General features: G+C 41.8%; 1 protein-coding gene across 1 annotated transcript in view; it reads left to right on the top strand.

The window, feature by feature from the left end:
- The window catches only part of COL4A3 (collagen type IV alpha 3 chain), a 182,169-nt gene that overhangs the window by 155,585 nt on the left and 14,510 nt on the right, over positions 1 to 12,074 (top strand). The window contains exons 39-44 of the mRNA XM_056121379.1: positions 1,378 to 1,458; positions 2,371 to 2,469; positions 2,765 to 2,812; positions 5,524 to 5,709; positions 6,541 to 6,671; positions 10,584 to 10,656. Coding sequence (XP_055977354.1) covers positions 1,378 to 1,458; positions 2,371 to 2,469; positions 2,765 to 2,812; positions 5,524 to 5,709; positions 6,541 to 6,671; positions 10,584 to 10,656 — 618 coding nt within the window. The remainder of the gene's footprint in view (positions 1 to 1,377; positions 1,459 to 2,370; positions 2,470 to 2,764; positions 2,813 to 5,523; positions 5,710 to 6,540; positions 6,672 to 10,583; positions 10,657 to 12,074) is intronic.

Raw genomic sequence — 12,074 nt, forward strand, 5'->3', positions numbered from 1 at the left:
GGCCATGATCCCAGAGACTCAGAAACAAACTTCGAACCCAAAGACTTTTGGCAGAAATGTGTCCTGTTTCTGCAGTAGGTTACTGGGACTGGGCCACTCCAGGTGGGAATAGGTTTCATGCCTTGGCCTATTCCCTTTGGTGGCCTGGTGACCGTCATCCTCCAGAGGCCACTGTACAGAAAAGTTTGGGCCTGCAGTGACAAGACACTCACCAGATGGGGGTGGAACCGGCCCTTTCCTCCCCATCCCAGCGAGACCCCGAGTCGCCACCTACAAATGACCTCTCTGGCTCCTGATCAAGGTGATTAATGGCCATGATCCCAGAGAATCAGAAACAAATCTCAAAACCCAACGACTTTTGGCAGAAATGCACCTGGACTGCATACACGGCCATGGGTCCAGAGGCAAAAGGACTTAATCCAGAGCCCAGCAGCTTGCGGCAGAAAAGTGAATGGACCATGCATTAAACTACGGTGCCATGCCTCCCCGGGAGGGAAAGGGTGTTACTCCCTTCCGCCTTTCCCCCTTCCCCCCTACCCCCATTCCCCCCACCCCTGGCAGCAAGGTGGCTGCCACCTCAGAACTTATAGGAAAGCCAGGTATGAGCTGGCGGTGACGGGGCAACTGCAGTCTCATGGGATGGGGTGCGGTACCGGCTCATCCTTCATGCCCTACCGAGGTCACGAGTTGCCCCCCACGAGTGGCTTTCTGGCACGGCCACAACACCAGATGCACAGAAACCAATCTCGTAATTATCTGGATTTTTGCAGAAATCCAAAATCGCGGCCACATGACATTATATGATTCTTATAACCAGCTATAGAAAACAAAGTATTTCACAATGCCTTTTCAGCAATTCTGATTATTGTGGGGGAAGTTCTAAACAATAATGGTGCATCTTTTGTTGAAATAATGAATGTAATCAATGTAGAGAAGAATTAAGTGGAAATCATCTGCCTCACAGGCATTGGGAAGGGTGGGAGGGGGGTATATTGGGGCCCTTGGTGGTGAAAAATGAGTACTGGTGAAGGGAGAGGTGTTTGATCATTGTATGACTGAGACTTAAAACTGAAAGCTTAGTAACTTTTCCCACAGTGATTCAGTAAATTAATATAGAAGAAAAATAAATAAATAAATAAATAAAACTATGAAAAAAAGAATATATTTAAATAATCTTTTCAAAGTCAGAAAGGTTTGGTAGACTACTCTCAATTAAGTCTCAATTGCACATGAGACTGAGGTTACACACACTTCTGAAAGCAGTTAGAGGAGCTCTGGGGGCCAACAGCTTCTCTGTTGGCCCAAGAGCCAACTGTCCTGGTCTTTGTAAGAATCATTTCTCCTTTGATATTCTTCTCTTCCACTCTCTCTTTGCAGGAATGCCAGGTCCTAAAGGTGATGTGGGGAATGAAGGAATCAAAGGCTTCCCCGGCTTTCCAGGAATCAAAGGCCTTCCAGGTTCCAACTTTCCCCTTAATTCCTTCTCTGGGGGTGGGACAGGGTTAACTACGTATCTCTATCTATGAGCCATACCTATGGCTCAGAAAGGAGATTCCAGTTATTTCATTTCCAAAGAAAAAATTCCTTTAAAAAAAAAGTGAGGCAAAGGCAGTTCAGATAGAGAAGGGAACACCAAGTAAAGGGTGTTCAGAGGAACTGCTCTGGATGGGGATGCGTGCTGAGAGTAGACTATAGACTGAACGCGATGGCCACTCAATACCTCTATTGCAAACCACAACACCTTAAAGGAAAGAGAGAGCAAAAAGGAATGCCCTGCCACAGAGGCGGGGCGGGGAAGAGGGTGGAAGGGTTACTGGAATCATTGGTGGTGGAGAATGGGCACTGGTGGAGGGATGGGTACTCGATCATTGTATAATTGAAACCCAAGAACGAAAGTTTGTAAGTCTACAACTGTACCTCATGGTGTTTCACTAATAACAATTAAATTTAAAAAAAAAGTAAGGCTAGGGGCCAGAGTGAGTAAAGTGGGTAAAGCACTTGCCTTGCAGGCAGTCGACCTGGGTTCAATTCCCAATATCTTATATGATTTCCCAAGCATCACCGGGAGTGATTCTTGAGTGTAGTCAGAAGTAAGTTCTGAGCATCACCAGGTGTGACCCCCCACACACAAACAAACAAAAAAGTGAGGCTAGGTTTTACCTCTCTCTAATTCAAAGATCTGCTTTCCTTAAAGTTCCAAAATCACTCGTGTGATAATATGAACCTGTTCACTTTTTTATTGTGAACTTAGTGAATTCTAGTTCAGAGAAATGAACTTCTTTAACAGGATCCTGCATCCCCAATTCTCACAGTAGTCTACTGAGAGGAATAAATTTCTAGTCTTGAATGTTGTTTTTTTTTTAATTTCAGGTCCTCCAGGATTCCCAGGACATCCTGGACAAGTGGGTATGAGAGGTGACCAAGGATTTGATGGAATTCCTGGTCCAGCCGGAGAAAAGGGCGAATCAGGTACCACTTGCTCGTGACCTTAGATCCACACTTCTTGTTCCACTCAACATAATGAGTGACCTTGTAATCCATTACTGTTCAAGTAAGTCTTCTCCAGCCAGACTGGGATCTTTTATTTGTTTGTTTGTTTGTTTGTTTATTTCAGACTGGGATCTTTAACAAGATCGAGGTCTGCCATGATTAAACTTTCTTCTGCTGAAAAAGTGAAACTGACCAGGAGGATCAGTCATGTATGCGTACAAAATGAAATTAAAATGTAAAATACTGATATGCCAAAATGATCTTTTTATTTCAGGTTTACTGGGAACAATTCCGGGCCCACCAGGACACCCTGGCCTGCCAGGTGAGTCTCTGCACCTCCATGAGCCTGGGAATAGAGATTTTCAAGGAGAGACTCTAATGGAAAGAACACATCTGGCATATAAAATGCACTTAATTAAATGTTAGGAGTAGTCCCACTGTTAATAAAGGCTGTTTATATTCTTGGTATTAACGTAAAAATGCTTGATTAAGATCAGAGCACAGTGAACAAAGAAGAAAACTGTGATCAAATTTTTCTCATAAGAAAGTCTTCAGAAATAAAAGCGTTTTGTCTTGGCTTTAAGATGTTGTTAGCATGGTTTGTATGCATCATATTCTTAAAGGATGGAGGTGAATTGAATGCTTCTTTATGAGCATCTGCCCCCTGTTTTTTTTTTTTTTTGAGACGTGGCATTAATTACAAACCTTCTGCATCCTGTTATCTTCATATGTCAGATTCAAACCCCAGAGCCAGCTTGTGGATCACCCACTATTTAATTAGAGCTACTCAGTAATGCATGGCAGTTTTTTTTGCTTGTCATCCAAGGTGTTACAAGTGTTTTGATGATCAGACTGCCCGTCTAGATTTTTCATGCCAGTATTTTGCAAAATAAGCACCTCTCTTGAACTTTTTCTATTTATTATAGACACCTGTTTATTAGAGGCATTATTTGACTGTTGGAACCTTTCTATTGGTCCTTTTCTGCTTTGGGTCCTGTGGACAGGACTGTTTTATTAGCAAAGAGACTTGTACCCATTGAAGGTCTCAGACTATGGAGGTTCATGAGAACCAACAGCAGTTGCCTAATGTTAGGAAGAAACGCAAAGGCAGGAACTGCCCAGGAACGAGAAGCCCCACTCTTAAAAGAAAACCAAGAGGAGGTGATAGTCATCTCACTTGAGTGTCCCTTCATCTCCTAGACCTCTTTTGCTTTTCCCTGAACATAGGGCTTTCCCCCCACCCCAACCCCTTGTCTACTCTCTAGTTCTAGAATTATGTTCCTGTTCATTTTCCTAAGCTAAACTCACCATTTAACCATTCGAAATGCGAACACGTTAACATTTAATTAGAACTAAAACTGATATAACATGATCATACATTAAGTTAAAAAGCCTCAAAAATAATTAGTCTAATGATGTAAGTAAATGATTATGCGCCTCAATCCCTCTAGGATAACTAAATATGGAGAGGAGTTCATTGAAACTTGGAAGGTATGAATCTTTTTAATTAGTTTTATGTCTCCCAAATACATCTTTTTAAAAGCCATGTTTTTAAAGAAGGAAACATCTTAACAGACATGAAATATATAATCTACTGCAACTCCTATTACCTCGGGCCATTGCAAGATGCCATTAAACAAATGCAGCAGTTTAGGGTTTGAAGTGAGATGAAATCACTTAGTCTTCTTTTAAATGAATAAAGTGAAGAAATTTTTTAAAAGTACAGAAGACAAGCAACAAAGGGCAGAATGTCAGATACTCCTGAATTTTATTTGCATCATCACCTCAAATTTGCTCGAGCGGGCCCAGTAACGTCTCCATTGGAGACTTTGTTGTTACTGTGTCTGGCATGGGCTGGAGCGATAGCACAGCGGGTAGGGCGTTCGCCTTACAAGCGGCCAACATGGCCGACCCGAGTTCGATTCCTCTGCCCCTCTCGGAGAGCCCGGCAAGCTACCGAGAGTATTCGATATGCCAGACACAGTAACAACAAAGACTCCAATGGAGACGTTACTGGGCCCGCTCGAGCAAATCGACGATCAACGGGAGGGCCTTTACCTTTTTTATCACCTCAAATAATAACTTCCCGTGGACTTCCCCTGGGACACCAGTCTCATCCTCATCTTCCTCCTTCATCCTAGGATCTATTTTCATGCATTTACTCCTTCTAGAAGAACAGAGATGGAAGAGGAAGAAGAGATTATTTTCTATCCACACATTTTCTATTTGTGAATATCAAAGCATAATCTTTTGAAGTTTCTCAGTGATGGATGAGAAACTATTTGGGGTCTTCTAGTGCCAATCCAAGCTTTTATTCCTTCCAGGGTTTATTTAGGGAAATAAGTAGCCAAATTAAGTGTTATAGCCTCATTGTGCCCTTCTCTGGATACAGATGGGCAAAAATTCACAGGCACATGAAGTTTAACTTGTAATTCTTTATAGCATGTTTAGTGATTTTAATAATGCCATTGTAATTCACGTTTATAATCATGCAATTGTAGCTTTCATTTACATAGCACTTCGGATCTTACTCTGCTTTTTCTATCTGCTTAGGACCTTATTTGATCTTTGGAGAATTAAGTCAGATTGTACCTTCATTTTTTTCAATAAAACTGAAAGTGTAATAGTGAAGTGAGCTTGAGAAGATCAAATGGAGAGTTGGAGGGCTGGAGCGATAGTACAGCGGGTAGGGTGTTTGCCTTGTATGTGGCTGACCCAGCTTCGATACTCAGCATCTCATACGGTCTCCCAAGCACTGCCAAGAGTAATTCCTGAATGCAGAGCCAGGAGTAACTCCTGAACATTGCCAGGTTTGACCCAAAAAGCAAAAAAAAAAAAAAAAAAAAGGACAGTTGGAGGCAAAAACAAGTTTCCATCCCTTGTGGACCTTTATTTCTCTAACTTAAAAAAAAAGTAAATCTTTACACCTTTCAGCAAAGCACCTATATTTTTTATTCAAGATAACCATTTGTAACCATTTGCTAGAACTCCAGAACAGGGACATTTAGGAACTGTATCCAATCTTTTTTGCAGGAGCCAAAGGAAATAGGGGAACCCCAGGCTCTCCAGGTCTCCCCGGCAGGAAAGGGGCAGTGGGAGATGTCGGACCTCCAGGACCCCTTGGCATGCCAGGACCTCCAGGACCCCCAGGTTTTCCAGGCATGATCCTGCCGGGCCTCAAAGGAAACCGAGGTCCCAAAGGCTCCAGAGGAAATCCAGGTAGAGAATGAACGTTGAAATAAGGCAAAAGAGACGTTGGTGGAGGGATGCTAACACCGGGGGTGCGTGGCAGCTGAAACATTATCAGCCTGAAACTCTCTTATGAACAGTAACATAAATCATGATGACTAATGGGCTGGAGCGATAGCACAGCAGGTAGGGCATTTGCCTTGCATGCAGCCGACCTGGGTTCGATTCCCAGCATCCCATACAGTTCCCCAAGCACCGCCAGGAGTAATTCCTAAGTGCATGAGCCAGGAGTAACCCCTGTGGGTTGCTGGGTTTGACCCCCCCCAAAAAAAAGCCGATAAAAAAAGTCATGATGACAAAATAAAAATTACTAAGATCAAAGATCGCAAGAGGGTTTGCGTTTTGGAATGTCCTCCTACACACACACACACACACACACACACACACACACACACACACACACACCACACACCATGCTTCTTTCTTCCCTCTGGAATTCTCCATCCTTCCTTATCCCTGTTCTCACACCAAGTATAGTAAAGCTGAGGATAGCCTCGAGGCAGAAAGGCTAGTCAAAAAAGAGTCAAGATGAATGTGTCAAGATGAGAGAAAATTCCATTCCCCAGGATTTACTGAGCAACTAGATATGGCAGGTTTCAGGGCAAGACCCAGATTGAATAAACTGGGGAGACCCAGTACCTGCCCACACAGCCTACTTTCCTCCCTCCATGCTTACTGCCCCGTCATGCTCTACAAGGTGGGGGGGGGTTTTCTGGGGGGCAACCCTAAGACACGGGTTTGGTGGCTGTCTGGCAGAATCCTCCCTGTCTGGGAGACCTGACAGGCTCTTTGTGAATTCAGGTGAGCCGGGTCCCCCAGGACCTCCAGGGAGCCATGTCAAAGGCATAAAAGGAGACAAGGGGAGTATGGGCCAGCCTGGTCCAAGGGGTCCACGTGGATCTGTAGGAGACATGGGGCCGCACGGTTATCCGGTAAGCATTCAAAATTATTTTCACTTTATACATTCTTCTAAATCATTTGCAAGGATCAGGTGCACCCAGGGACAGCAGAAAAATTTGTGCTGTTCCTGTGCAGTTCACCCAGGGCAGGTGCAGAGTCTAGAAATTTCATGGAGGCCACAATTCACTTGAAGGACACAGGAACATTTGTGGTAGTGATCAGGGGGCCATGTGATGCCCAAAACCGAAACCCGATGTGGCTTCTTCAAGGCATGTTCTCTATCTACCACTTGGACAAGTCTCCCTTCCCTTAAGTAGTCAATTTTTGCATTTAAGCTTATTTTTCTTCCAACTTTTTTTTTTTTGCTTTTTGGGTCGTACCCAGCGATACTCAGGGGTTACTCCTGGCTTTCCACTTGGGAATTAGTCCTGGTGGTGCTTGAGGGACCATAAGGGATGCTGGGAATCGAACCCGGGTCAGCCGCATGCAAGGCAAACACCCTACCTACTGTACTATTGCTCCAGCCCCTGCATTTAGCTTTTTGAGATATTAGCTTGTTCATTTAAGCTCTTTCTCTCAACCTACTAAGGTTTCAAACTTCATAGTCTTTTACTCAGCACTTGGACCACCTTCCCTGTTTCTCCCTTACCAGCACATTTGAAAAGCCAGTTCCTATACAATTCTTGGAGACCAAACAGGCACTCAGTGATGTTACAGGTGTTCTCTGCTTTGATCAGTGATGGGTAATGAGCCATCCAGGCAGGGATACTGCTAGTGACCATGAAGGTTCTCTTAAGTTCTCTTGGTGTTTGCTTTCTAGCACCCATCTCTTTTTTTTTTCATTTAATAGTATTTTTAATTTCTTCAATTAGGGTAGTCAACTAGTCATATCAGTATTTTTGTCTTATCTATTCTGATATGTTTGTACAAAACCAAATCCCTTTTCCAAAAGGCATCTATTGATAGTCCAAAATAGCAGTAGATATGGTTAATTTTATATAGACACATAAGTATTAAGTTATATTCCAGAAATCTTACAGTACTATAAGCTGAGAAAAATCAATTTTAGAAAGGGCGTGACTTAAAATTCCCTGAGAATGTAAGAGAAGAGACTAAAACACCTAAAAATAAGATTAAAAAAAAAAGAGATAGAGAAAAGAAACAATGATACAGGGCAAACTAGAAGTATTACAAGTCAATTTAGAGTTCTAAGGCGTAATGTTTGATGATGATGCCTTTTTAGCTAAATATGGGTAACTCAAAAAGCAAAGAAAAATTGAATATCTATTTACCACCATAGAATAACTTTCTGGTCAAGGTCAACTGAAAAATACCCTGATTTTTTCCACTCTGGAGAAGTCTGTGTTTTCTTTTGAACATATATCTATCTCTCCTCATATTTCTCTAAGTAAATTTTCTTTAAATAAAGTATTTTTAATGCTTTTTAAAAATTTTTTATTAGTGAAACACCATCAGGTACAGTTGTAGACTTATAAATTTTTGTGCTTGGGTTTCAGTTATTCAATGATCGAGTACCCATCCCCCCACCAGTACCTATTCTCCACCGCCAATGATCTCAGTATCCCTTCCCCCCCCGCCCCCCATCCCACCCTGCCTCTGTGGCAGGGCATTCCCTTCTGTTCTCTCTCTCCTTTTGGGTGCTGTGGTTTGCAAAAGAGGCATTGAATGGCAATCATATTCCATCTATAGTCTACTTTCAGCATGCATCTCCCATCCTGGGAAGATCCTCCCAACTAGCACCCATCTCTTTGCACTTTTTTTTGACCCATACATCAGTGTTCAGGGTTTACTCCTGGCTCTGTGCTCAGGGATCACACCTGGTGTGATCAAGGGGCCAAGGAGAGAACTCGGGACCTTGGCTTTTTACAAGACCTGTGCTCTACCACTTAAGTCACATCCCCGGTCCCTTAAATGCAAAACCAAAGGGATAATCAGGTCTCACTTGAACCATACAGGACCCCAGGGATTAAACCTTGGCTAACTGCATGCAAGGCAAGTACCTTTCTCACTGTTCTATCACTAAGGTCCTTTTTATACATTTTTATGGAAAAATGAAATATCTTACCTTTTCCAGTTTGGGGTTTCTCTCATATTCTTAATGTTTCTTTGAAACTTACCAATACTGATCTGGGAGAAGGCCTTTCTCCTTGGTTAGCTTTTTTAAATTATTGTTCTAGAAAACACAGTGGATAGGGTGTTTGCCTTGCACACGGCCAACCCAGCCAACCCTGGTTTGATTTCTCTGCCCCTCTCAGAGAGCCTGGCAAGCTACCGAGAGTATTTCGCCCACACTGTAAAGCCTAGCAAGCTACCCATGATGTATTCGATATGCCAAACACAGTAATAACAAGTCTCACAATGGAGATGTTACTGGGCCTGCTCGAGAAAATCAATGAACAACGGGGTAACAGTGCTACAGAACAGTGCTACATTCTAGAAAACAAGCTGTATCTCAGAAGCCCTTGATCTGATAGTTCTTTCTCACCTCCTCCCTTTTCTAACTTATACTGCCTTACCCAAGAATTATTCCTTCATTGATGTTATCCTTCAAAAAATGGAACACCCATTTTCTTCTCTATTTTTTCTTTCCCTTCCTTCCTTCCTTCCTTCCTTCCTTCCTTCCTTCCTTCCTTCCTTCCTTCTTTTCTCTCACATTTTCATGAATTTATGATTACTGTTCTCAACCAATGGTGCTCTGTCTCCAACTGCTTTCAAGCTATAAATTAGGGATAGTATTCATTCTGACACATAGTTCTTTTTGAAATTCTTGCTTCCTGTCCTCATCATTTTCTTCTCCATATAATCTTTCTTGATCAATTAGTGTGAGCCTAAGTGAGGAGGGGAAATTTCTAACTGGTAAAATACTGCATTTTTGCCAAAACTGCATGTCAAAATTTCTTCAATGTTCTATCCCTGAAGACTTATTGAGTAGGAGCAATTTATAATTCTGCCATCTTACTTAAACTAATAGCGGGTGCTGACCCTGCACAGAATTTTCATTGTCTTTGCGAGAAATAAAACTACAGGGGTCAGAGCAATAGTACAGAGGGTAGGGCATTTAGCTTTCCTCAAGGCCAACCAATCTTTGGCATCCCATATGGTCCCCTGAGCACCACCAGGAATAATTCCTGAGTGCCGAGCCAGGAGTAACCCTTGAGCATCAACCAGGTGTGACCCACAAAGCAAAAAAAAAAAAAAGAAATTAAAATATAAATTATAATTTTTTATTGTGGCAGTCAAAAGTCTAAAGAGTAGTCTATATCTTTTAGGGCACAAAGTATTCTATTGTCTCCATTACTCATACAATATACCAGTATATCATAAAGAATGTTTGGGTGTTGGAGAGATCATTCAATGGGCTGGAACGCATGATTTGCATTCTGGAGGCCCGGGTTCCATCTCTGGCAACACACTGTCCACTGCACAGGCAGAAATGACTCCTGAGCACGACTGAGTGTGGTCTTGGGCTTAAAGGAAGTTTTTACTTTATTGATACGTTGAAAGAAGAGTTCTAGATGACAAAGAAAAAAATATATTGAAAATAAAAATGCTTATTAACTTCAATTTATCCTGTCCCAAAATATTATTTCTTATTTGACTTTATAAAAGCTCAGTGAATACTGTGATGTTTTGCATGTATCCATTGTTCAAAGGTCCAAAGACAACTCAATGGGAGAACTGATCTTCACAACTGACTTGGTGGAGGAGGGGGAAATGTTGAGAGGGAAGGACGTTGGAGCACTTGAGGAGAGGGAGGTGGGCATATTGGTGATGGGTATGGTGTTGAAATTATGCCCAGGAGAAATCATTATTGTCAATATTGTAAACCACAGAATTTCAATCAATAAAATAAATAAATAAACATTTTAAATAACAAAAAATAAATTTATCTGTTGTTCTGCTTCTTTTTATTTGACATATAGGGTGTTCCAGGTCCCCAGGGATTGCCAGGACTCAGAGGTTATCCTGGGTTTCATGGATTTCCAGGCATGAAAGGTACCGTTTCCCTGCACTGCCCTTAGATGTGAGCACAAAGTCTGTGATCTCTATGTTAGTGACACAAATGTTACTCTTCTCCTATCGTCACTGTAGGCAGTTGGGGTGAGGGTAGGCCTAAGAGAGGAGGAGATGGCATATAGAAGGTCCTTCTCAATGCTTCTCTCCACTAAAAGAGCACATTCAAAGGAGCACATTGGCTAGGAATAGACACAAGAAAGTGATTATCAGGATTCTTACTAGACCTTAGATGGGAACAAACCAGCAGGCTCCCTGGGAAAAGTGTGCCACCTCTCATCCCCCATTGCAAATCTCAGGATAGAAATATACTTAACCTCAGACTTTTTTTTAAAAAAAAAAAAGCATTAGTGTAAAAAAAGAAGCATTCAGGTGAAATAATTAAAGAGGAAACTCATTTGATTAGTTCTTCTAAAACAGAGTCCATGAAACACATTTAATTAATCTCAGAGATGTCAGAATTAAAACTGTCAGCTAACATTGCTGTTAAACTTTTTCTTCTATTTTGAAAAATTTTGATCCTGTAAAGGAAAAGTATTTGGGTTTCTAGTGGTGCTTTAAGAAAATATTAGAACCTTCCTCAAGTTCTGGGCTAGAGTGATAGCACAGCGGTAGGGCGTTTGCCTTGCATGTGGCTGCCCTCGCCGACCCAAGTTCAATTCCTCCACCCCTCTCGGATAGCTGGCAAGCTACTGAGAGTATCTCGCCCGCACGGCAAAGCCTGGCAAGCTACCCGTGACATATTCCATATGCCAAATACAGTAACAACAAGTCTCACAATGGAGACGTTACTGGGTTTGCTCGAGCAAATTGATGAACAACAGGAGGACAGTTCAGTGCTCCTCAAGTTCTGATAGATGATTTGTATTGTATTGATCTATATTTATATTATACTGGGTCATATAATTATTTTATTGTACTCATTCTATCAATATCACATTTAGTATTAAGGTACAAATAATAGTCTGCAATACCTACATTATTTCATGATTCTTTGAAGAAGCATTTCTCTGAATTAAAGGTCCTTGACAACTTTTATATGTCCCGAAAACTATGTTTGGTAGTGTAATCTTCCACCTTATGGTTTGCTTCAAAGCAGGTATTCAATATGTGTTCATGAGTGTTCTAATATAACTAACATTCGGCTTATTAAAGTGGAACTTAAACATGGAGATAAAGCTGGGGCAATATGCTGAGAAAGTAGATAACTATGATTATCAAGCAATATTATCTCCAGGAGGTTTTAAAATTAAGGGTCACTTTCAGTGCTCAGAGGCTAATCCTGGCCCTGTGCTCAGGAGTGACCCTCAGCAGTGCTTGGAAAACCAGATGTGGTTTCAGGAATTGAACCAAGGTCAGTCATATGCAAGACACATAACTTAAACTCTTGTATTATGGGT

Source organism: Sorex fumeus, unplaced genomic scaffold (genome assembly GCF_029834395.1).
Source record: "Sorex fumeus unplaced genomic scaffold, SorFum_2.1 ptg000005l, whole genome shotgun sequence".
NCBI classification, from domain to species: Eukaryota; Metazoa; Chordata; class Mammalia; order Eulipotyphla; family Soricidae; genus Sorex; species Sorex fumeus.